The 24,460-nt window shown below is 43.4% G+C and overlaps 2 protein-coding genes across 11 annotated transcripts in view; one reads left to right on the top strand and one right to left on the bottom strand.

Moving 5' to 3' along the window:
* The window catches only part of APBA1 (amyloid beta precursor protein binding family A member 1), a 153,540-nt gene extending 144,565 nt beyond the window's left edge, over window positions 1-8,975 (top strand). For all 10 annotated transcript variants that reach the window (XM_075931690.1, XM_075931687.1, XM_075931686.1 and 7 more), the window contains one exon: window positions 1,278-8,975. The gene's annotated coding sequence lies outside the window, so the exon portion shown is untranslated. The remainder of the gene's footprint in view (window positions 1-1,277) is intronic.
* Window positions 2,945-24,460, bottom strand: part of ENTREP1 (endosomal transmembrane epsin interactor 1) — a 44,112-nt gene continuing 22,596 nt past the window's right edge. Inside the window, exons 4-11 of the mRNA XM_075931697.1 lie at window positions 22,788-22,916; window positions 22,183-22,290; window positions 21,891-22,024; window positions 15,182-15,311; window positions 13,569-13,647; window positions 9,793-9,951; window positions 7,614-7,903; window positions 2,945-4,696 (exon numbers count right to left, since the gene is read on the bottom strand). Of these exons, the coding sequence (XP_075787812.1) occupies window positions 4,493-4,696; window positions 7,614-7,903; window positions 9,793-9,951; window positions 13,569-13,647; window positions 15,182-15,311; window positions 21,891-22,024; window positions 22,183-22,290; window positions 22,788-22,916 (1,233 nt within the window). The 3' untranslated portion in view covers window positions 2,945-4,492. The remainder of the gene's footprint in view (window positions 4,697-7,613; window positions 7,904-9,792; window positions 9,952-13,568; window positions 13,648-15,181; window positions 15,312-21,890; window positions 22,025-22,182; window positions 22,291-22,787; window positions 22,917-24,460) is intronic.

The following is a 24,460-nucleotide window of genomic DNA, read 5'->3' as shown; positions in this document are numbered from 1 at the left end:
TCCCAAATGAGGGATTTTGCCTGTATCAGGATTTTTGCCTAGGCTTACCAGGTAGTCGAGTCACTATGGCCGTGTCTACACTACACCCCTCTGTCGGCAGAGGGATGTAAATAAAGCACATCGAAAGTGCAAATGAAGCGGGGATTTAAATATCCCATGCTTCATTTGCATAATCACGTTCTGGTGCTGTTTCAAACAAGCACCATTTTGAAACTGAAATGGCGGTTTAGACGCGGTTCTGTAAGTGTGGGATATTTAAATGTGCTTTATTTACATCCTTCTGCTGACAGAGGGGTTAAGTGTAGACCTAGCCTACTTGACTAGTTGCTTCCCCACATACACACACTTGTTGCCTCTATCAGAGGCAGCAAAGGGAGGGAGCAGAGCTTGTGCTTGGGGAACCAGCTTAAAAGCCAGTTCACCCCAAAACCATCTCCATGGGGGGGCAGAGGAGGCAGAGGCCCAGCAGGAGACCATCTGTTTGCTGTACTTGTAAATTCTTAGAAAATTCACTTAATGCACCTAGAATCATAGATTCACAGAGCTGGAAGAGACCTCAGGAGGTCATCAAGTCAAGCCCCCTGCCCAAGACAGGACCAATCCCAACTAAATCAACCCAGCCAGGGCTTTGTCAAGACGAGACTTAAACCTCTAGGGATGGAGATTCCACCACCTCCCTAGGTAACACATTCCAGTGCTTCACCACCCTCCTAGTGAAATAGTTTTTCCTAAATATCCAACCTTGACCTCTCCCACTGTAACTTGAGACTATTGCTCTGCCATCCGTCACTACTGTAACCAGTGTAAGTGCTAAATGTTTAGGGGAAGATGCATTGTTATGTATGAAAGATATAAAGAGTTTCAATGCTACCTCAAAATGTAAAACTAGATTCAACCTTAACTCTTGTGCCTCCGTAATATACTATACTCAGCAAAACAAAAATAACCAACTAATTCCTTTGACTTTTCTGGACACCCACTCTCAATCAGCTATGTAGACAGCCAAATCCAACTCCTTTTCTGGAAACCACCCATAGTTCCCAAATTCTTCCTTTGGAATATTTTCAAATGGGCTTTGGAATATATTCATTCTTCATTTGGAATAATTGTCTAGAAAAATGCTTCTCAGACTCTGCCAAACTATGCATGTATGATTTGTACTGCTATTGCTGTTCTGTCATGAAATTATGTAAAATAATAGATTTTGGGGTTGGGTTTTTTTATGCTTTTAAGGTGCCTGGGGGAAGGGTGGTCACACTTTGACATTTTCTCTGCAGAGAAAGGCTAAAAACTTACTATTTCTGAGTGAAGTCTGAAATCAACAGATCCACTGGACTCCAGAAGCTAGGACTTGAAGAGAAAACAATAATTATCATGAGACTCATGACAAAACCATGAGAGTGAGCAACACTGGATGGAGCTACTTTGCCCACATTGGTTCAGGCAGACCTCATGATGTGCACTGAAATGAGGTTAGCGCTGTTTGCAAACAGTGAAAAATAAATCAGTCCAAGCTCTTTAATAATGGAATGAGGTTAGTTCTTAACTGTCGCCACTATTCTTTCCTCTCTCTCTCCTCCCTTGCCTTAAAAGAATGTTATGGACAAACTCACGTTACAAGTAAATTACTCGTTTGCTCATTGAGCTGGCTGGATGAGTGGCCTCTCTTGTGCAGTTCCTGCCATCTGGACTAGACTGCCTGAAGTCTTCCTTGTCAGCTCATTAGCTTGTCAGATTGTAACAGTAGCCAGCCTTTTTAATTTTTATTCTTTAGCCCTACTCAGTGACTCTGTAGAGCAATCGGGCTAGAGGCCCACTGACCCTGCAAATTTTCTCTGTACTTCAAGGATCAGGTCCTTCAAAACAGCCATTCCCAAACTTTGGGTCCCCTGAAAGGAAAAATGGGCAGAAATTGACTCTGGGCTCTTGTGTCAAGGAAGTCACACACAAAAAGAAGCCAAAAAAGGTTAAATGCCACAACACCTACTGTGTACTTTCTTTTTGCTACCAATCCTTGTCATGTGAAGTACCGAAGCTAACGGAACAGATTAAAAAGGAGTCCAATAGCACTGTGAATACAAATGAATATATTAGGACATAAGCTTTCATGAGATAACTCACTTCCTCAGATGCTGAAAAGAGGCAGAGATACAGAGATGAGATTATGACATCAGTGCTAATTAAATCAGAATGGATATGGCTTATCTCCAACAGTAATGAGAGGGTGAAAGTATCTGAAGAGGAAAGTACCTATTGTAATGTGAGAACCACTTCATCTTTCTATTTAACCCTTTTTTCAGGGTGTCAAATTTGAATATGAATTTCAGCTCAGCAGTTTCTGCTTGCAATCTGTTTTTGAAGGGTTTTTTGTTTGTTTTTGCGCATAAGAATGACAACTTGAAAGTCAGAAACTATGTGTCCAGGGGAGGTTAAAGTGCTCCCCCCACTTTTTTTTTTTGTTATGTTGCCATTCTTAATGTCTGATTTACCATTCCAAAATGGTTCAAAGGTTTCACTTTGAAGTAATCAGAAATTGCCCTTGCAGACCAGGTGCTCTAGTACATGCCTGTCTCTGTGAAACGCAGTGAATGGTGCCAATCATCTACAAGTGAACAGCTTGGGGCAAAGTTAAGTGATTAATTACTTAACGGTTATGCTTTTGACACTAGCCAATTGCTTGGTGCTGTAGCTGTTGGGCATGTGGGGAGGATAATTTGTCCCACTGATGACTGTATTGTTTCACTTAAAAATCAAAGGACACAGTTTTACTGCTTGATGTTTATTATTAAAAATGTAGGGGCTGATCCTGCTCTGAGCTTCAGATGAGTTAAGGGGGCCTGAATGCAACAGCTACTTCCCCCAAGCAGAAGGTTCCAGCTAGCAATCAACAAACATTAACATGTACAAGCTGCATAAACAAAACAAAACACGGATTCCAGCTATACAAATTCAACAGTTTTATTTAACTATTTCTCTTCCTTCAAGCCAGCATATACGGAAACAAGTCTTTCTCCTTCTAATCAAGGAAAAGTGATTTAATAGTTACCCTATGTAACACTTTATAATTTCAACAACAGCAGGAATATTTAATCATTGACTTACTTATACAAAATCCTATGTTTTGCTGCAATACAGGATGCTGTAGGCTGCTATAAATAGCCTTGATTCTACAAACAATGATCCTGATCCCATTAAAGCCAAATGGAGAGACTCTCAATGGGCTTTGGATCATGACCTGTATCCTTCTAAGAGAGAGAAATTGAGTAAATTCTCTTTCCAGTTACCAACTAAATGCAATACAATTTGCCAACTTATTAATGGTCTGCAATTTGACAAATTTGGTGCCCTTTGTTACTCATCAATTATCTGCTAACAAACAGACCGACTCCTGAATTTATACATTATTCAGAATGACAAATATTTGATACCAGTGTGTTTCAGCTCACAGATTGCTCATGAAGCGTTCACTGTACTTTGAGTATTTGCTGTTCCTAATTCACTATTTGTGCTGTGTGACTGAGGTTGCCAAAAGCCCAGGATAGCCTAGTCAGTCAGGGAACTGAAATGCTATGTCAACACTACCAGTTGGATAGATGGGTAGCGATCAATCTAGCAAGGGTCAGTTTATTGTGTCTAGTATAAACATGACAAATCAACTGCCCCTCACTCTAGCATCAACTCTGGTACCCCACTTCAATGAGAAGTGCAAGGGGAAGTGACAGGTGAGCAGCTCCTATCAATACACCGCAGGGAAGACCACACAGTAAGTAGATCTATGTATGTCAACTTCAGCTACGATGTTACACAACTTCAGCTGCATGAACTTAGATTGAGCTCCTTTGGGAACACCGACCATCCCTAAATGACTGAATTTCAAGTCAACAAAGAGCTATCAAGATGGTAGCACAAAACACTTTCACCAAGGTAATGCTTGACAGTACACACCATTCTGCAGTGTTGATTTACTACATACTAGAGCTGTGCAAACAACAGGGACACATCATAGTGGGTGTAAATTGGCTTAGAGGAGGTGTCCCACTGACTTCAATGGTTTCATTTTAGATTTATACAGACAGGAGATCAGAATTTGGACCATACACCCACATAAGACAACAATGAATGAATTTATGTATAATCATACCTTCCACTGAAATCAAGATATATTCATTCAACTTTCCACTGTATAATGTGGCTTAGTAATAAGAATGAATCAACTCCCAAGAACTGAAAAACTACAGTAGTGCACCAAAACAATGATCTGGGAACATACTAATTGCACCTGGATATCCTTATTTTAAAAGCCAGCTTAGAACCAGAACAATAAAGAGAAAAGTTTTGTAGAATTAACTCTAAGACTCTCCAGCAGGGGGTTCCAAAAGCATGAAAAAATATATGAGCAATATTCCCCTCAACGTGCTTGTTAGAGATGATTTTCTAGCCCTGTTTGTTTGTCTCATGCAGGAATTCAGATAAGCAACAAAACCAGATGAAATCAGAGCACAGTTTCCCGTACAACTCCAATGAGACTATGGGGCCGTTCGTGCTCTAGTCTCTGGGTTCTCCTCTCTGCTACCTGGTTTTCAGATGTAGTGAAAGTACTCAGATCTCCACAGCTCTCCAAGTGCAGCAGCCCTGGGTGTCTTCTAAATGGTAGGGTATGTGCCCTTGATGTAGATGGCTGAGCTGGAGTCATTACCTTCAAAGAAATGGAAAACAATTGAACATTATTTCTTTTAGCTTCCCAGTTTTAAAATAGATACGATAGAAGTCACCCTGGCCCAGCTTCCTGGGAGACAGGATGTTACAAGCTGTAGCTTCCTCTAATATTTCCCAGATAACTATATGCCTGACTTACTGACAATTCATGAATGTATATCGTAATGTGGCAGGTACTGCCTTGAAAAGTGTACAAAGACGTAATCTCTAATGGGGGCTGAGCCGTGGGGGTGGGAACATCTTCCCCCCTCTTCCTTTTCCATAGCATGGGTGCAGTATTTGTGCATTTTGGTGTCTCCACTTTTTTTAAAATCTAAACATAGGTGAACTTCTGATATTAACTCACCCCAAGTGCAAGACAATGTGTTAATAATGGTTCAAGAGTTATTTCCCACGTTCCCTTATTTGTAGCCTTCCCTTCCCTGCTATGCTTCAGCCCAGCTCTCAGAGGGTTGAACAGTTCTGAAAGACTCATGCTGATGTAAAGACTAAAGCCACAAGACATTTTTTGTAAAGAAACGGCCTAGTTTCACACTTTTGCTGTGTTTGTTTCTCAAACCTTTCCTTGAACTTGGATGAAACCATGAGCCACGTATCACTTCAGCTTGAAATTAGGGAAATATCATTTTGTTCTTTTGATTCTAAAACAATGTGAAATGCTTGGGGGGGCAAGAACCCAACCCAACCAAACCAAAGAGTTGCATAATGTGAAGTATAACTCTTGACTTTCACCATTTTAATAGAGAGTCACTTGGGCTGTAGCTTCACCCATTTTAAATGTTCTGTGTCTCCAAGATACCCAAGACTTTTCATGAAAAAGTCTATCGCCTACATGTGGCTTGTATCAAATTATAAAAAAATTGCTGGTTGCTCATCCTGTTACTATAAAAATGTGTTCTGCACTGTCTGCTTTTCCTCTAGGTTACTTTGTGTTTGGTTCAAGAGTCCCTAAATCGATAACAGATATAGGTCATAGCTGATTTGATAGAGTTTATATTAGGTATTTCTGTAGTAATCCTCAGCCTGATTGCTAGAAGTTACCCCACAGCGCTGCTCCCCTGTGAATAAAGGATAGCAGGAAAGATAGGCAGGAGATTGTTTTAAACCTTTCTTGGGCCTAGACATCTTGTTGTGAGTCCATGTGCCTTGTCAGTATGTCTTATGAAAATTGTGCTGATTGTTGATTCTAGACTGGTAGAGAGTCACACGCACAATTTCAGGGAGGAAGAGGAAGGTGATTTGATAGAGCCTGTGAGAAACATAATGGGTAGCTATTTCACAGACCTTGAAAAGCATCCCTCTTCTCTCAGTGATGGGGGTGGCAGTTAGCCCTCTATGCTGTGGATTAGTGAATCTAAACTGTATGTTCAGCAGAGGTCTCTTATTTCCTGACAGCCCTGGAACTCAGAGTGTCACATGTAACGCTCCCTGTAAGTGCTGTAACTGGTAGGGAGGAATCAGGTAAATAAAGCAGCGGCCCATGAGAGAGGAACCCTGGTGAACTGCTTCTGGTTTACTGCCCATTCCTGGTCCAAATCCTCCTTAAACCTCTCCTTTTCTATTATACTTATTTAAGAAAACCTTGACGGTGGTAAAGTTGGTGTGCAGAAAGCACTGCTTACCATACTGAACTATAGTGATTCATTGCTTTCTTGTACTCTTATCTGTCAATATCTACCCATTGTCTCTTACCTTACACTTTGTGTCTTTTGACAGAGGGATATAAATTAGACATTTCGAAATTGCAAATGAAGCGGGGATTTAAATATCTCATGCTTCATTTGCATAATCGCGTAATGGCGCACTTTCCAAAAAGCGCCATTTGGAAAGTAAAACCATGGTCTAGAAAGAGTGCCAATGTGCAATTATGCAAATGAAGCATGGGATATTAAATCCCACACTTCATATGCAATTTTGAAGTGTCTAATTTACATCCCTCTGTCAAACGAGGGATGTAGTCTAGACACAGTCTTAGAGTGATTGTAAGCTCTTTGAGGCAGGGACTGTCCTTTTGTTCTGCTTTTGTATAGCACCTAGCACAACGGGGTCCTGGCCCAAGACTTGGGCTGCTTGAAGCTATGGGATGATGGATAAATACTATTCCAACCTCAGTTAAGGTCTTGGGGAAATAAGGATGAGTCTGGGCCTCTTTTTATAATGCAGAGTTATTTATGCATACTGTGATTTACAGTCATGTTTAAACTACAAATAACATCAATGTGCTCAAGGCTGAATTAGTCCATTGGCTTTAGAAACAGCACTGGAGTTTTAGGAAGGTGTATCACAAAGGTTGCACTAGAAACAACCGATCAGAGAGAAATCAAAAGGCTTAGATGTTTTACGGTAACTTGTAAAACATGAGGGTAACAGATATTTTAGTTATGTTCTTAGATGGCGGCATTAATTAACATTTTTATGTCATCACTGAACTCAATTAGCTCCAGACTCTCTCTTGTGGTGGGGGTTTTGGTTTTTTTTGCAATGGGATAATAAATTATAATTTCAATTTACTCAGTTTTATAATCTTCTACAACCTTTTTTCTGGGTAAAGTATAATCATTTCATGTCATTTTATAGTCCCTACCACAAAAGATTTTGTCCTGCTTTAGGGGGAGAGGAGATTAATATTCGATCTGCCTCTTTTCACACTATTTTGAGAAATATGTTTTCCTGTTCCATTTCCCCTCCCCTGAATCTTGGTTAGCTCTGTGTTTGGCTTCTCATTCTTTCCCAGAACCAAGCTGGCATACTAGCAAACCCTGCTAGAGGTCAATTCTGAACCTTGCTGCTATCCAGGGAGTGCAGCTGTGAGCTGAACCAGTGGTTTCTATGCTAGAAAAGCCAATTAAAGTAAGGAAATGTCTCCGATTCATCTCAGCTACAATAATAAAAGATACCTGTTCCAGGAAGCTGGCACTGGTGATGGCTTCCTCCATGTGTTCTTCATCTGACTTTAAAACAGATTTAATATTTTCCACCAGTTCGTGTATGTCAGGGGTCATGCTGCAGGAGGACTGCTCTAGGAACCTTGCCACAAGCAGCTTAGTGTCTATGTATGACTTGTAGTCCACCAAAGATCGGGGTCTTGCTCTCAGAGCTCTTGCTCTCAAACCCCTTCGCAAAATAACAGTGGCCAGTTTGGGTTTTAATTCAGTCTGAGTTGCAGCTTCACAGCTTAGTACTGGACCTGAAGACAAAAACAAACTAGTCAAAGCCCATTTACTTTATCTGGGCAGTTGGAAAAAAACCAATGTCCTAATGAGATGTCAGCACTGACAGTAATTCAACACTGATAGATTGCAAAAATAAATGTGATGTTATCGTAACTAGTGAAACTCAATTATTGCCATGCTGGCACCATTGGTAACAAGCATCAATTCCCCCCCTCCACTCCTGAGAAATATTTGTGCTTTGTGTCAAATTTACTCCAGCTAGAGTGCACAGAGAAAAACCGTACATGCTTAGGGAAGGAAAATAAATGCATTTCCGGGCCTATTGCCCTTCTGTCACCACCTTAGAGCTAGAAGCCCCTTTTACCACTCTTTTGTACTTTAATGGGCTGTGACTGTCAACATGAAACAAGGTCTGATTGGTTTTTTTTTAAATAAACTTTCTATAATTTTTATAACATTAATTCTACTTTGTAAATATGGATCATGGACCAGGGCATGTCTGTACAGTAAGTAGATGCATGGCAAGCAAAGGTGTAACTCTCCAGTGTACCAGTTTGCCACACACTAACTCACCAGCATGGATGTCGCTACGGCAGAGTGAAAATTGTAGTGTACTACGCTGTAGTCTACATTTTCATTGCACATTACTGCAAAACAAGCTGGTGTGTTTGCCACACAGTATCTTGCCAGGTAGAGAAGTCGATAGATTAAATTAAGCTGTTAGACCCCATGAAGGACTTGGTGTAGAGGATGTAAGTAGTGTCAGGGCCTGTAAGACCCCTTCTAAACTTCAGTGATTTTCACAATTTGTGAATAGTAGTTCCCCTGTCCAACATAAGCACCACTGATTACACCCCCCCCCCCACTTGCACTGTATTGTCATACAACTAAGATAGTGTAGCTGTTAATTTCAATAAATATATGGAAAAAACAGCAACCCAAGTCCAAGCATAACCAGACAACTAATGCCAATACATTCATAGCTCCTGTGTTCATTTTGCATACTGCTACAAGCTATACTGGATCTTTCAAGATCTTTTGGAGGAATACAGTAATCCTTGAGCAAGAAGATTGGTTATGAACTAACGAGAATTCTTTTTTTAAAAAAAAACAAAAATTAGCAACTATACATCCTGGGTTTTTTTTTTTATTTGACTGAATTTTCTATTTCCACTGTCTTGGGCAGAGCTTTGCAAGGGGGGGAAATAAACTGACATGTTGTTTAAATATAAATTCTTACTACTGTGTTTTTGTAATCAGAAAAACATCCACAGGTTAATAAGGCAGCACTGTTAATATGAGTTTTATGCCAGGGACAATAATTCCAGGAGGAACTCCAGTACCTCTTATCACCGATGCTCAAGCTAAAAAGTGACTTCCCTAGAATGTGGCAGCTGACTTCCATCTCTGCAGCAGCTCAGTATTACATTGTCAAGTGGACCAAGGTTACATTATATAGAATCAATTACAAACAGGGTTCCTGATGGCCTGGTTTTAAGTGCCTAAAAGCTGCTGATTGATTGACTGATTGATTCTATGCACAGCACCAAGCATCCCTTGCTGACTCCCTGTGAAACAGTGCATGAGACTGAACATGCTCATAAATGGTATTTGCATCTAAAGTGAGAAATAAATACACAGAAAAGGGGAAAACGTTCCCTCTTTTTTACTAGTAGCTACAGATGCAGAAGCTAAGAGTACTACTACTGTTCTTTGGAAGGGTTTGCTCTTAACTCATACACTTGTTTTCTTGTGGTCTGTCTCTCTCTCTCTCTGTCCAAAAATCTTGATATGATACATTCAACAGCTGCCAGATTGCTATATCAAATTCAATGCACTGGCATATTCAGCCTTAAGAAAATGACTGCAATGTCTGACAGTGTTGATATAGAAAAGTAATCACCTCTAGGTGGCAAGCCATGTAGCATAGGGTCGCTTTTTGATCTCTTCCTCAGAGGGTTGAAAGCTCTCTTGCGTGCAGGCTTTTGTTCTACAGGCACTGAGCTTAGATTTGAAGTCGAAAGGCTCTCTCTACTGGAAGAGTCGGGAATATCCGCACCCACTGGATAATAGGTAAAGATGAAGGAAAACAAACCAGAATAAACCAATTATGCAATACCCTTCTGGAAATAACAGGTTAAACTTACACTTTCAGGAAACAATGATTGGCATTGATCTTAATGGGAATTGCATGGGTTGGGGGGGGGGAGAGTCCAAAGTCCATTCCATACTATTCTAAAATCTTCCTCCTAAACATTGTAAAAAAACTGACCCACTTCTTATAAATCACCATCGGGCACAGCTGTACTGCTGCCAAACTGTTTTAACTGAAAATTTAGACCAGAACAAACTGTTCAGCACCCCTGGAATGTACCAAGATTCAAACATTCTGAAAGAAGAGAAAAATTGTATTTCAGTGGCTGTACAGTGGCATTTGACATGGTACGTGGGAAACCACAGAACTGAATACTTGTGCTTCCAGAGCTGTATTTATAAGCCAGTCCTTTTGCACACCTGTTTGCTGTGTTTTAAAATCTAGTATCATAGGCTCCTTAATAAAGATGTGGAGAGCCCAAGAAAACATTTTTGTTCATTCATTTTCTTCTAATCCAACATCAGCGGTCCCTGTTCCTTGAACTCATACATCAGTATAATTCAGACCATATGATTTTGACAGGAGGTGGTGCAACATATTATGTTGCAGAGAACATGAAAGAGGATGTAGCTGGATATTTTTTCTGGAGACTCATTGGCTGCGCCTAGTCTGGCAAGTTTTTGCTTGCTTTTGCGCAAAAACTTGCCAGCTGTCTACACTGGCCACTTGATTTTGCGCAAAAGCACTGACGTTCTACTATCTGAAATCAGTGCTTCTTGCGCAAATGCTTTGATGTTCCCGTTTGGGCAAAAGCCCTTTTCCGGAAATGTTTTTGCGCAAGATGGCCAGTGTAGACAGCTAAAAACTGTTTTGCGCAAAAAAGCCCTGATGGCGAAAATGGCGATCGGGGCTTTCTTGCGCAAAACCGCATCTAGATTGGCACGGATGCTTTTCCACAAAAAGTGCTTTTGCGGAAAAGCGTCCGTGCCAGTCTAGACGCTCTTTTCCGCAAATGCTTTTAACGGAAAAACTTTTCCGCTAAAAGCATTTGCGGAAAATCATGCCAGTCTAGATGTAGCCATTTTGTAACCATCTCTGGCAGCAATTTTTGTTTCTTTGGGAGCAGAGAGTTAAACTTTCTTTTTTCAGAACCTGAGCAATAGCGGTTCATCACTTTAACTGACTAATGGAAAAGTAACAGTGATTGAAATCCCTGAGCAAGCACATCTACGGGGCGGATGGGAGGGGAAGAGGGGTTGTTTTTATTTCTTGACTGTCGCTTCTGGTTTGGTATTGGATCACAAACTAGAAAATCCACATAACAGGAAGCAATGAGGTGAAGCATAAAGGCAATTATCAGCCTGGAAAGTTGGAGTGGGGAACAGCTCAAAAGCAAGAACCAACAACAAACAATAGCCGCTAAGGAATCCGGAAATGGTGTAGGATCAAAGAGTCAAGCCTCTGCCTGGTGTAACTGAACTGCAGCCAATGGAGTTACATTAACCTCTGGAGTATCACAGTACAGCCACGTTTCTCAAACTGTGGGTCCTGACCCCCCTCGGAGGGGTCGCGAGCAACTTAGAGGAGGCTCATGGTAGCACTAAGTTGGAGAACCTCTGCAGTACAGTAATGATCCTACAATTTGTAAGAGTGCTTCTGCAGTGAAATGTGTTTTAAATAAAAGCAGGGAGTAATTTGGTCTAGTGACTCTCTGATGACGAGTTATCTGTAATCTTAGCTTCAATATTCTAAATTCCTGAGAGAAAAAACATTACAGTAGCTAGAAATGGGGATGACAGCCGAAGTGTACTTGTTTCTAAGGTTACATGGTGATGAAGGGTAACTACAACATGTCACTAGCAGTCTATACAGGACTTGAGCCGACTGTCAAATAGAAAACTCACATTTACGTCAGGAGGCGGAATCTTAGGCCCTATGGGCTAAATACATATTAGGGGGACTACGGATCTCTGACACACTATATAGTGCTGCTTTGCTGCTGCCCTCCCTCCGAGGTCTGGCTCAGGGTGGGTAACTATTTCTGCCAGGGGCTCCATAGCTGAAAGCGGGAAGGGAAAAAAATCAATCTTGCTGGGGATTGCAGCCAAAAGAATGCACTGAATCAGCACATCTGCCAGCTGCCTTAGCCATGCCCTCTTCCCTGCCAATATCACCCACTTTTCTGACTGGGCTGGGTTTATACTAGAAGCAGCTACAGTAAGCCAGGCGTAAATGCAGCATTATGTCTATTTGTTCTCCTCGAACAACTGAGCGATCATGTGAAATTGCTCCACTTAGATTCTTTCATGAAACTAGCAAACCTCATTAGATTATGTCTCCCTCATTATGCATAGCAATAAAGAGAAGAAATGTTCACTTTTTTTTAATCGTTACCCTAAAAAGACAGGCCCCCTCCCAAGGAAGTGACACCTTTCTTTATCAAGGCATGCAGACACAGATCCTCTGACATTTAGCCAGTGTTATGTGCCTCAATAGTTACCTTTGATCTGGGCCTCAATTTTCTATCAAGCCTACAGATGTACTGGGTCTTACAAAGCAGATTTGAAATATTAGAACAAAGTTGATTACAGCTTCTTTCCTGGAGACAATGCAGACTACACGTAGTCTGTAATGTATACCAATTGCTATATTATAGTCTACAGTACTCATTCTGCAATAAAGTACAGTACCAAGATCGCAATGAAGTACCTCAGCCAGCCACCCTGGACTGCAGAAAGCAGGGAGCCTGTCTGAGGGGCCTGCTGGCCAGGAGCCACCAGGTAAATGCCTCCAGCCAGAACCTACCTCTGGCACCCCAGCCTCTCCATCCCCCACCTCTCTGCCCCTCTCCTACTCCTGCCCCAGGTTTCCCCCAAACCCTCTGCACCCACCCCCCAGACCCTGCACCCGCTCTTATTCCCCCCCCCCCCCGGCCAGAATTCTCTCCTGCACCCCTGCCATAAGCCACAACACCCTCCTTCACCCAAATTCCTCCTCAGACCTCACACCCTCTCCTACCCCAATCTGATACCCTGAGCTCCCTTCTGCACCCAACCTCCATCCCTGACCCCACACTCCCTCCCTCGATAGAAAAGTGTGGCCCTTTACCATTTACCAGAATCTTGGGAGTAGCCCCCCATCAAAAATTATTGCCCACCCCTGCCATAGAGGAAGTCCCAGTTTAGAGATCAATGACACTGCACTGTAATGAGCCACAATGGGCTATAAATACCACAGCAGTATCCGGACACCACCCATGCCATGGCACAGACAGGGGAACAGAGACTAGTTATTTCTAAAAAAGGAAAATGCTTCTCTACCACATTGCTTTCTAATTCAATTGCTAATCCTGGTTTACCCGCTCGTGCATGGATAACAGCTAACTTGCTTGCATGTTAAAGAATATTAATTTGTACATGTTGCTCTGTTTCTGCAGGCTTGGAAATCTGTGCCTACCCTCAAAGCAATAAACACATAGCAAGATACTGCTACAGCTGCCTTCAATTTACTTTTGGCGTGAAACCCTGCTTTGGATAGTTTTGATTACTTAAAGGTTCTAATGATCTAAGATGGCTCTCAGTTACCTTGAGATACTTGTATATCATTTGGTTCTGGTGGCCTGACGACAGCTTCTGCCACATCTGGAATTTGGAATGCACCTCCCTGGCATACAAAATTAGCAATAGTAAAAAAATGTTAATATCTTGTCTTTGAAAAGTTCTCTTTGCACTTTACACACATTTATCATGCAGGAACAGCTGCATCTCCCTCTAAAGTGAAACCACAACAACTTAACAGTGCACAGCAAATCCTTGACAATACTCACATACTGTATATAAGTATTCCTCTGAAGCAACCAGATGGATACATTTTTACAAATGACCCATTCAGGCATTATCATCGTAAGACTGTTTTAGGACCAGGTTGTACCTTGCAGAGCTTCCTTGAAATATTTTCATGTAGGAAGAATTTAGGATAGCAGTGAGGATGTGGGATGAGGACTCACAGCCCCACATATCTCCAGGGAAAAGACTACCCTTTAGGCCCCTTTCCTGTGAGTATACTGCCATGCTTGTGGATAAAATGTCTTAGTGAGAAGAACAACAAGCAGTCATCCTATGGCACTTTAGAGAATAACAAAGATATACAGGATCATGAGCTTTCATGGGCAAAACCCACTTCAGATAAGTTGAGTTAGTCTCCAACTCATCTGAAGAAGTGGGTTTTGTCCATGAAAGCTCATGGTTCTCTATATTTTGGTTGGTCTCTAAGGTGCCACAGGATGACTACTTGTTTTTAAAGATACAGACTAACACAGCTACTCCTCAGACTTAGTGAGAAGGTTGCTGGTGTGGAATATGAGTTACCATTGATATCTGCAAATGAGTTAGGGGGGATGACATGGAGAGCAGCTCCTCTTCACTCCATCCCTGCTCAAAACTCCGGGGTGCTCAAAAGTCTCTTGTGGAAGTGGGATCACACAGCAGAGCTGGAACTCTCTCCTCCACTTCTGCCCCTCTCCAGCCAGGTAAACAGCAATCAGAACTGTTTCTGCATGCAGTTCTGTTTGCTGATTGCTGTTTGCAGGAGTAGTAGTACAAGTGTAAGGAATAATCACATTCCATCACTTGTGCTCCACGCTCTGAGATCCACTTAATTCACTTCTCCACAAGGCAAATCTTTTCCTTAGGCTGGTATTCCTATTACAGAAGACTGCCATGAATGGCTGCAGAGTTATAATTACCTAAAAAGGAGCTACAGGAACATGTGGACTTTATTTCTTTATATGATGAGGAAAAAGACTGAGTGGCATACCCTGCTTTACAGGAATACCTCTGTGGTTCCTAACAAAGATGCCCACATCAATAGAGAATAATATGTGAAAGGCTAATGGATTTATGTTAGGAGTGATCCATTTAGAAGTTGTATCCAGTTTTACTTGTTCTTAAAAATATCCGCCACAAATGCTTAAGAATCCAAATGAGGGAAATGTTTCTGCTGAATTTCTCATTGTCTGCAAAAGTGAGACTTTGCCTACTGAGGTTTGCAATTATACAAGATTATGTCACCCAAGGTGCTAGCCTGCTGTTCTCAAATAGAGAGCGACTAGATGTACAAATTCAGTTCTTCTGGTTCTCATTTCAATTGTATCTCTGCAGTAAAGAAAGTTAGGTTGCTAGAATCCCATGGACTGTACCTGCTCACAACTGGTCTGGCTCACCACAGCTTCATATGGAGGAGGGGGATCCAAAGGACAGAACACTTCAACTCCTTTAATTCTAGCTCCATAAATATGTGGTAATGGAATAATATCAGCCCCAAGCATCCTAGGAAAAATAATGTTATATTAGTCTCCTTCTCCAGGCAGCTTTCTACCTGCAAAAAGATATGATTAGCTAGAGAATTTCATTGGCTCTGCTGTGCAGACTCATAATCAAAGTTAATGAACTCAGAGACCACCAAGAGATTTTCCCAAAATGATATGGGGAACTAATGTCTTGGACTCACCCCCTCCTAATCTTCACCAAGACAAGGGGTGGGCACTAATTTTTAAAAGGGGGCCACTTCATACATTTCTGAAGTGGCCCTGGGCTGTCCTGGAAGGGGCAGAGCCTCAGGCAGAAGGGGCAGGGCCAGGAGACTTCTTGTGCTCCCCTTCCCACAGACCCCGATTGCCCTGGGGGTGGGGGAGCATGTGAAGTCTTCCCACGATGGGAAGATTTAAAACAGCTGGCACTTCCCTCTAGGCACTGCAGCAGGAAGAGACTTTTCATGCTCTCCCTGCCCCCAGGCCAATCAGTGTCTGGGGGTGGAGAAGCGGGCTAAGTCCCTCGCTCCCTGCCCCTGCCCTGCGGGGGCTAGAGAGAACAGCTGGCTATTTTAAAACAGCTGGCAGTTCCCTCTGGTGCTGCGTGTCCCTGGCATGGGAGGAGACTTCATGTGCTTCCCGCTTCCCCAGGTTTCGATTGGTCTGCGGGCGGAGGAGTGGCGGGGTGGCCGCAGGCCAGATCCACCGGCTTGGTGGCCCGGATTCGATCCATGGAAGCTGTCTTGCCCACCCCGATCAAAACTCTGAAGCAGAGAAAGAAGAGACTGCCCCAAGCGAATCCCCCTCTCTCTCTGATACTGAATCTAGTTCCTGCAAATATGAAAGTTTTGAGTCCAAACATTCAAAAATAATCCTCTTAGGTTGGGAATCCAAAAATGGGGGTCTCCAAAATTAGACGTTTGTGGTCTGAAGTTACAAGCTGATGAACTCCCATCAACTTCAGTTAGAATTAAACATGCTCACGCCCACATGCCTCCCATGGCTAAATAGAGACACACAAAGATGAGCACTGCGCTTAGAGTCTACTTTTGAATAGTCAGTGAATAGACGCAGACAGGACTGATGAATACTATTCACTCACTATTGGGTCTTTGATATAACAAGATCCTAGTGAAGCCAAAATAGAACAGATATCTCTTTATCAGCCCTTCCATCCTACATTTCTCTTAGAGAAATCAAAGCCAGGATAAGGGAGGGGAGCTGTGTTTTCTAGGTCTGTCGAGTCTGTTGTTGTAAATGTTACTGTTGATTGCATGTTATTATCCTGCCATATTTAACATCTGAATAAACAAATACTGATGATTGACATCTCAAAGGCTGGTTTCCTCACAAAATACTAAAGACTAAGAGTCACTGGGTTTTGAAATCTCCACTGAAACCCTCATTTTTGCTGACCTCCAACTGCTGTTCTTATTTTCTATTTCCAGATTGTGGGAACATAATATTATATCACACACAATAGCTCAAAAAGGGAGTGGGGGGTGACTCAACAAGCATCCCCTGTTTGGTTGGGGATAACAGAGTTTGGGCAAACACAGGTGGGCAAAGTATGTCCCATGGGCCGGATCTGGCCTGCCAAGCCACTAGATCTGGACCTCAACCCAGTGGAAGCTTCAGGCAGGTTCTGTACTTCTCCCCGCTCCCCATGCCACTAAAAGCAGCTGGCTGTGGGAGCCATGTGAACACTGCGAGCTGGGCAAGGAGGGCGGGGAGGAGGGGGGGAAGGCAGAGGCTTCATGCGCTGCTCCTGCCCATAGCACAATCTCGTCCATTGGCCGAAAACCGACCAATGGGAGCTTCCTAGGTTGTGCATGGGGGCAGTGCACAAAATGCCCCCCTGGGCTTGCAGCAATCAGATAAATATCGTCCCCACAGCCAGTCTCTTTGAGTGGTGTGCGGGTTCATGGAAGGCAGGGAGCCTGAGGGACCTGATAGGTTGCTGGCCATCAGGCTCCTAGGTAAGCGCCCCCCAGCCACAAACTGCCTGTGGCCCTAGCCCTTTCCTCCCCCCAAACCCTCCGCTCTCCCTTCTGCACTTCTGCCCCATGTAACCCAAATCCTCTACAATCTTGCACCTGTACCCCCTCCCAGATTCTGCACCCCAATTGCCTGCCACAGGGCACAACCCAACCCACTGCAACCTCTCCTACATGTCAGAATCCTCTCCTGCTCCCACACCCACACCTCCTCCTGGATCCTGCACCACTTCCAGCACCCAAATCTTCTGCCCCAGGTCACAACACAGCCCCTGACCACCTCCTGCACCCTGCCCCAGGTCACAATCCCTTCCTGGACCCTGCACTCCCTCAGACTCCTCTTCTGCACCCACACCCCCTCTCAGATCCTGCATCCCCTCCTGCATCCCAATCCCCTACCCCAAACTCCGTTCTGCACCCAACTGCCAATCCAAGACCCTGCACTTTCTCCATTTATATCATAGAAAAATGCAGACCTTGACCACTTACCCAATTCTTGGAGTAGCCCCCTATCAAAAATTATTGTCCACCCCTGGTCTAAAACAAAACCTGAGCCCCCAAACATTCCCATACTCGGGAAAGTCCAGATCCAAACTTTGTGGCTTGTGCCTCTCTAGCTTAGCATGGCAGAGAAATATGCTACATGTTTTGCCCTGAATTTTGGGAGCTCATTGAGGGGATGGGTGACAGTGGGTTGTGGGACAGGTGGGAGATGAGACAGGTGAAAACATTATTCAGGAAATCCAGAGGGTTTGAAGCAGGAATGGAAGGGCCTAAAAAGAGTTGCAGAGAGGAAAAGAGGAATGTAGTCAGCTGCTTGCAACTTAGGAGAAGGAAAATAAAACTTGGGAATAGTTAGTGAGATAGTTGGAAGATCCCATTTAATCCACAACAGTTACTATTATGCTAATCTTGAAAAAAATACTTAATTACTATATCTGCTTCATTGTAAAACAACAAGATTACAGGTAGAAGTAAAACATCCCACCTCTGTTATGGTAGTATGTTGTCTGTGTCTAATATTAAATAAGACAAATTAATTTAAAAAGTTTCAGGTAGAGCACACTCCAGGAGTGAACAGACACAAATCCATTGGCTTCAAAAGCAATGGATTTGGCTCTGCACAAGGGTGGAGGAGGATGCATGCCCAATCCAAATGCATCCTGGGCATGGATTTTGGTCTCTATACTGTTTCCTTTATACTTGCGGTAGACCTGTTTCGGAAGCCCCCCAAATGTACTTCACAGATTGCATTTATATTGCCTAGAGGTAGTCCCTGATCTATTCACTTCTGAACAAGCCTGGTCTGGCTTTGGAAGCTGAAACCACTGTAGTTCCAGGCTAGAAAAGCAGGTCATTGAGCCTGCTTGGCATTCAATACACAAGCAGTGAGAGCGATGGGGTAATGGAGGAGAAAAGGTCAGGTCAAATTTAAATCATGCATTGCTGGATGCTATGAATCTGATCGAGGGTGAGTCATGTTTCCCTGTTTCCCAAGAGAGGAAATTAAATCTGTCAGTTGCTTTTTACTTTTGAGCTTCCTACGCCATCAGAAATACACCATAACTGAACACAGCCCTCATAGCACCCCAGAACCACCCTTTTCATCGGCTATTCATGAAATGACAGTTCTGTTTTGTGCTAGCCCAAAGCCCATCTCCAGAACAGACTGAATGTCCTTATTATAGAATGACGAAAAATAAAGCCTCACTATTCCAGCACTGAGGGATCTGCAGCTCTCCCTGGGACTATTCCACTGAATTACAAGTGCCAGAAACTGCTATTTTAGAGCCTGCCCTAATTTCTTCTCAGAATACAATTAACCTAGTTTGCATTTGCCTATGACACCATAGTTAATAGACGGAGGCTTGTGAAAAGTACATGGGATTATCGCATAGGATCTTTCATGGCCAAAGGGGGTCACACGGCCTTGATTATAACCATCATCTGACAGACGCCATCTCCAGCAGCACTTCACCCTTTAATGCCATTCTGTGACCTACCTTAAACTGGTATAATTTGGGAAGAATTTCTTCCATACTCTAAATTTGTGACTATTACAGGTGTTTTGAATCACTTAAGAGATCTTTTATTTGTATTACAGAAATAGCTACAGGCCTCAAATACCACAGTGAGCACAATGTTAGATGCTATATGTCCAGAAAGAGACAGCTCTTGCCCTGAAGCGCTTCCTAAGATTACAAAGGGAACAACAATCTTATTGTTGCAATTTTACAGAGGGGAAACTGAGGCACAGTAAGATTTATGACCTCGGGTCCTACAACAAGAAGCCTGGGTGCATAAACTGGCCTGCATGGTAGAAACCTACAAGCAAACCTGAAACTTGCTGGATTTACTACATGATTTTTAACACATTTTTTGAAAGAGACAACTTATCTGGTTATGAATCTGAAGCTAACATACTAAAAAGCACCTTCCTGTTTTCTTTAGCCAGCCTTTACCCACTGGAAAATTCCCAGGTAAACGCCATGCAGAGACTACTTTAGCCTCCTTCAGGCTCACCTTTGCTGTAATTCCTTGTAAATCAGGTTCCTCTCCCCCTTCCTTCCTTCTCCTACTCCCTGGTACTAACGCCTCCATGCCTGCTATTTCCCCCTCACCTTACTTCTACACACAACCAGCAAGCCGAACAACAACAAAACCAAAAGTATCTAACAAGGTTATGCCAGTTCTCCATTATGTTATTTTGACTGTCTGTTGTAGCTGTGTCTCCTTTGTCTGTTTGGGTCTTTTATGTTATAAACCTTCCCAGACAGGGATTGTCTCATTATCTAAGTTTGCAGCCCTGGAAACTGAAATCCTCTCCCCCAGGTTGGGAAAGGTGCTGTGCAGGCAATAAAATGCAATGCCCTCCCCTGAACTGAAAGGCCTAACCCGCAGATGATCTCAGATCGCCAGGATTGTCTATTTAGTGCTTAGCACATCTTAGGAAAGGCGCTACACTGGTACATTTATCACTCTCTGATCCTCATGCTGCCAGGCTCTGGTCCTGTCAATTTAGGATCAGTCTTCATAGCAGAGTTAAGCTAGACTCTTACTCGGAGTTTGCCGCTAACCCTCTCCTGTCCACACAAAAAATCCTCTCTCTCAAGTTTGGTGGTGCTTTTATTCTGGCTAGCTGGCTCATTGGGAGCTATACGCTGAAGTCCCAATGTGCTTTCGCTGGGACTATAACCTGCCCACTGAGCAGTGAGGATGCAGGCTAAACCACTCATGAAAGCTTAGGAGAGCTATCAACACACAATTCCATCCATGCACCCAGAAGGACAGAAAAGTTCTCCCACAGTTCATTGGCAAGAATGGCATGATTCATCTTATTGTGGCACTGAAACTATGAGCTATGATCCTTGAAGTCCTGGAGACAGATAAGTGTATGTAGAACCAGGGTGGATCAGGAACACAGTGGAGCTTTGCAATTAGCTGCTCATACCCAGGTTAAAGCTGGTACTCAGGTTGGGGTGCAGGTCGCTCTAGTTAATTTGCAGTGAAGCGGTCTTTAGGGTTACTTTAGAATATACCAGCTGCTGTGAGCCTTCTGCCCACCCCAGCCTCCCCCCAGCAACAGGGGCAGTTCTGACAGCCAAATATCTCCAGAACACAGGGACGCTTTTCCCTAGTCCCAGTCCCTGGACAGAGGAAGCTGTGAAGGTGAAACTCAACATTGGGAGTGCCTCAGGACTGGTGCAAAGCAGTTGGGTTTAGCCCTCAGCCTGGCCTAGCTCAATTAAGAGTCCTTACGTCAAAGATGTTCTCAGTAATATCGAGGTACAGTATTTATCTTACTTTGAGACAAGCTCCTGCAGACGTTTTGGTGAAAACTCCAAATGTATACCCTTAGGCCAAGCTGGAGTTACTGGCAGAACTGCACAGCGAGTTACAGCAAGAAATGCCTCTGAGAGGATTATAAGCAGTGTTCCATTATAAAACAGTGGCTCTCAACCAGGGGTCTGCAGCCCCAAGCCAGTTTCAGGGGCTGCAGGGCACCAGGGCTGAAGCCCAGGCTCTGAGCCCTGGTGTCTCCACAGTGCTGAAGCCAGAAGCAGAGCCCCAGGCAGCCTAGAGCCGCAGCATATCCTCTATCTCCCCAGGCTGAAGTCAGCTCTACATGTCTGAAACCCCAAACCCTGGCACTCCCTGTGGGCCTAAAATTGGAATCAGAACTATGGGGTTGAAACCTGGAGACCTAAGCATTTCCCCTCCCAGCGTGGTGTCTGTGGTCCCCTCCTCCCCCACATACAGAGGCAGAATCCAGGAATCCTGAACCTTTCTCGCCCCTTATTGGACTAGGGGTGTCAAATTGTGTTTAATCAACTAATTGATTAGTCGATGGATTAGCTGATAAGGGGACAAACTGTGGAGCCACAGCGGGGTTAGCTCCCAGCCTGAGGCTCTGAGTACATTTAAAAGGCTGATAGAAGCAGCAAGGGGTGGGGGAGTGACTAGTTGACTAGTCTCATACATCCCTACACTGGACCCTGACATTTTTATAGCATGCTGGGGAGGAGGGCTCAGAAAGTAAAAGGCTGAGAACCCTTGCTGTGAGAGACACATAGAAAAGACAATGGTTTAGCACTTCTTACCTGCGATTCGTTCTCGGTGTGCAAGAGTAGAATGTAGCAAAATATGAAGGAGGTGGCACAGGTGGTACAAAATCCTCAGGATCTGAAATGCGGCCTTGTTCTTCAACATCCTCGACAGACACCTGAGATTCATCCTAACCAAATACAATCTCTGTTAACCACCAAACCTCTCTGCGCTTGTATAGCGCACAAATATGCATGACTAGATTATCCAGAAGATCTGGCTACTTGTTCTGCAGCTCTATGATCATGCCGGCTGTATTTTATAAGATAGTGCCTTGCACTCACGTACTATGCAGGATCTTCTTGTTGCAAATATCTGCAAGTAACGCAGGGCAGCTGCCACCAAGCATACGGTGGTCGTCAGAGCATTGAGGGCACACAGAGCAAAGAGAACTTTCTGAGGAGCAAAAAAGATTATGAAATGTACATCAAGTCCCTACAAAAGTCGAGGGAGAAGAAGGACGACAACAGTAATAATCTTTGCAATCTATATTTTACTTAATTTTCCAGGCTGGCTAATTTCTAAGGGTTATTAAGGATCCATGAGGAGGCACAGAATGAAGGGGAAATCAGAGGAGGTTGCTAAAAAGAGTGTCAAAATCTTTTCCAACCAGAAATCCTGACTCGCCTCACCAATTTTCTGTAGGACCCCCTCCCTCATTTCTTGGGCCAGAACTCATAGACCTTCCCAATTAGGCCAAGAGCCATGCGAGAGGAGGAAGTGCTTGTCAACAGCATAGGCTGCGGATCAAGAACAAGCTACACTGGAGCTGGAAGCAATTCCTGGGCAAGGAAATGAGCTAGAAACCAAGGGGAATCGCTACATGGCAAAGAACAACATACTTTAATGTATTTTCTCAGAGCATGAGTTCTTTGGCACTGCTTTCACGGTACCTTGAGTAGAAGGTGAACAGCGCTACATGACTGGACTGGGTACAGCTTCAATGCATTCTCTTTCTCTGTGCATTTGGCTGGGTGAAATTCTTCACAGCAGAAACAAATCTTGCTTTCACCCAGGTCCACCTTTAACAGTAAGAAAAATAATGCGAATTATGATTTAACTTGCAGACTAATCCAATGTCTATGACTAGATATCTAATTGTAGCTGCATACACTCTATTATATAGCTGACTGACCTAATCACATGCATACAAAATCAAAGCTGCATAGTTCAGTATGTCAGGGATTCATCTGTTCCATTAATGTCAGATGGGCCGGTGTTGGGAGGGGGGTAGGCACAGTTCCTGCTGGGGCTAGAGGCAGCGGGTCCGGCTCCAGTCTGGGGCTGGGGCAGTGGTGGATGCAGCCCCAGCCAGGCCTGGCAGGGTGGGGGGCTGGAGGCAGCGGCAGACGATATGGAGCGCAGCCCCACCTGGAAGCAGAGCCTATAGCTAGATAGGGAGTCTTGACCTTCCCTTGTCTAGCAAACTCCATTGTCTGGGACCACTCAGGTCCCCAGGGTGCTGGACAAGGGAAGTCCAACCTGTTCTTCAGAGGCATTGCTACAATTATCTAATTTCCAAGATGTTTCTGGCCTGTGGCCTATGGCTTCCTGAAGAACTGAGCAGTGAGATTTTCAATAAAGCATTAAAATTTCTAGTCTGAATTATTAATCTCCTCCCCAATATTTCTCTCAATATATTTGTGCTTGTGCAGCCCTTAACTGCTAAACTGTTTGTTGGTAAGCACCAGAATCTGATACCAACCCCAAATGGTATGTTCCGGAAGCTGCACTGGCTTCCTGTGAAGCAACAGATTATGCATTACTAATAAAATCTAAGGGGGAAAAAAATCAAAGGCTTTATAAGCCCCAACAGATCAACACCTATCAAATCTGTGGGATTGTGCCCCTGTCCCACTTCAGTTTAGTTTAGATCATTTTGTTGTGTCTTTTACATTACTGAGAGATTTTTAGCTTTTACCCTCCCTCTTTCTACAGAACACTCTTCCCTTTGAGAGTCATTATTCTGAGTATCTGGTAAAACAAGTCAATTATTATTACATAGTTTATTTAGTCTCACATTTTAATATTTTATTTTCAGGAGTTCTACTAAGTGTAATGAACTAAAAAAAGAATCCTGTCTTGTATGTCATCTTAATTAAATACAATTTTCCTAGTTTATAAGAATTAGGCCTAATTGCTCTTTCATGCTTTTCAGACTGCTTATTCTCTCCAGATAATTAAACAAATCTTTTATTGCAATCATGCTCTTATCCAAAATCAGTGTATCAGCCAGTCAGGGCAGCGGTATCTCTGGGATCCCTTCCCAGATTCTCTTTTAAATGTGACTGACCAGCTCCATGTTGAACCAACTTGTATTTCAGGCTGCAAAAGGTAGGATATGGCTCCTACTATGTCCAAAAAAGCCACTCCAGGGCCAGCCGTAAGGGTCTGCTAAAGAGCAAGGGCATCATATTTCCTAAGGACTCCTCAGCACGACCAGCTCAGGGTCCAACAGCCTGCACTTGGATCATATGCATGGCACCCCAATGTGGCCACTGTGAGGACTGTTTAAATAACACTTCTAAAAATATATTTCCCTAGCAATCCTATACCTATTAAGATT

The sequence above is a fragment of the Pelodiscus sinensis genome, chromosome 6 (assembly GCF_049634645.1).
Source record: "Pelodiscus sinensis isolate JC-2024 chromosome 6, ASM4963464v1, whole genome shotgun sequence".
In the NCBI taxonomy this organism is placed as follows: Eukaryota; Metazoa; Chordata; order Testudines; family Trionychidae; genus Pelodiscus; species Pelodiscus sinensis.
The sequence above is the reverse complement of the archived record's forward strand: the minus strand, read 5'-3'. Positions and strand labels throughout refer to the sequence as shown.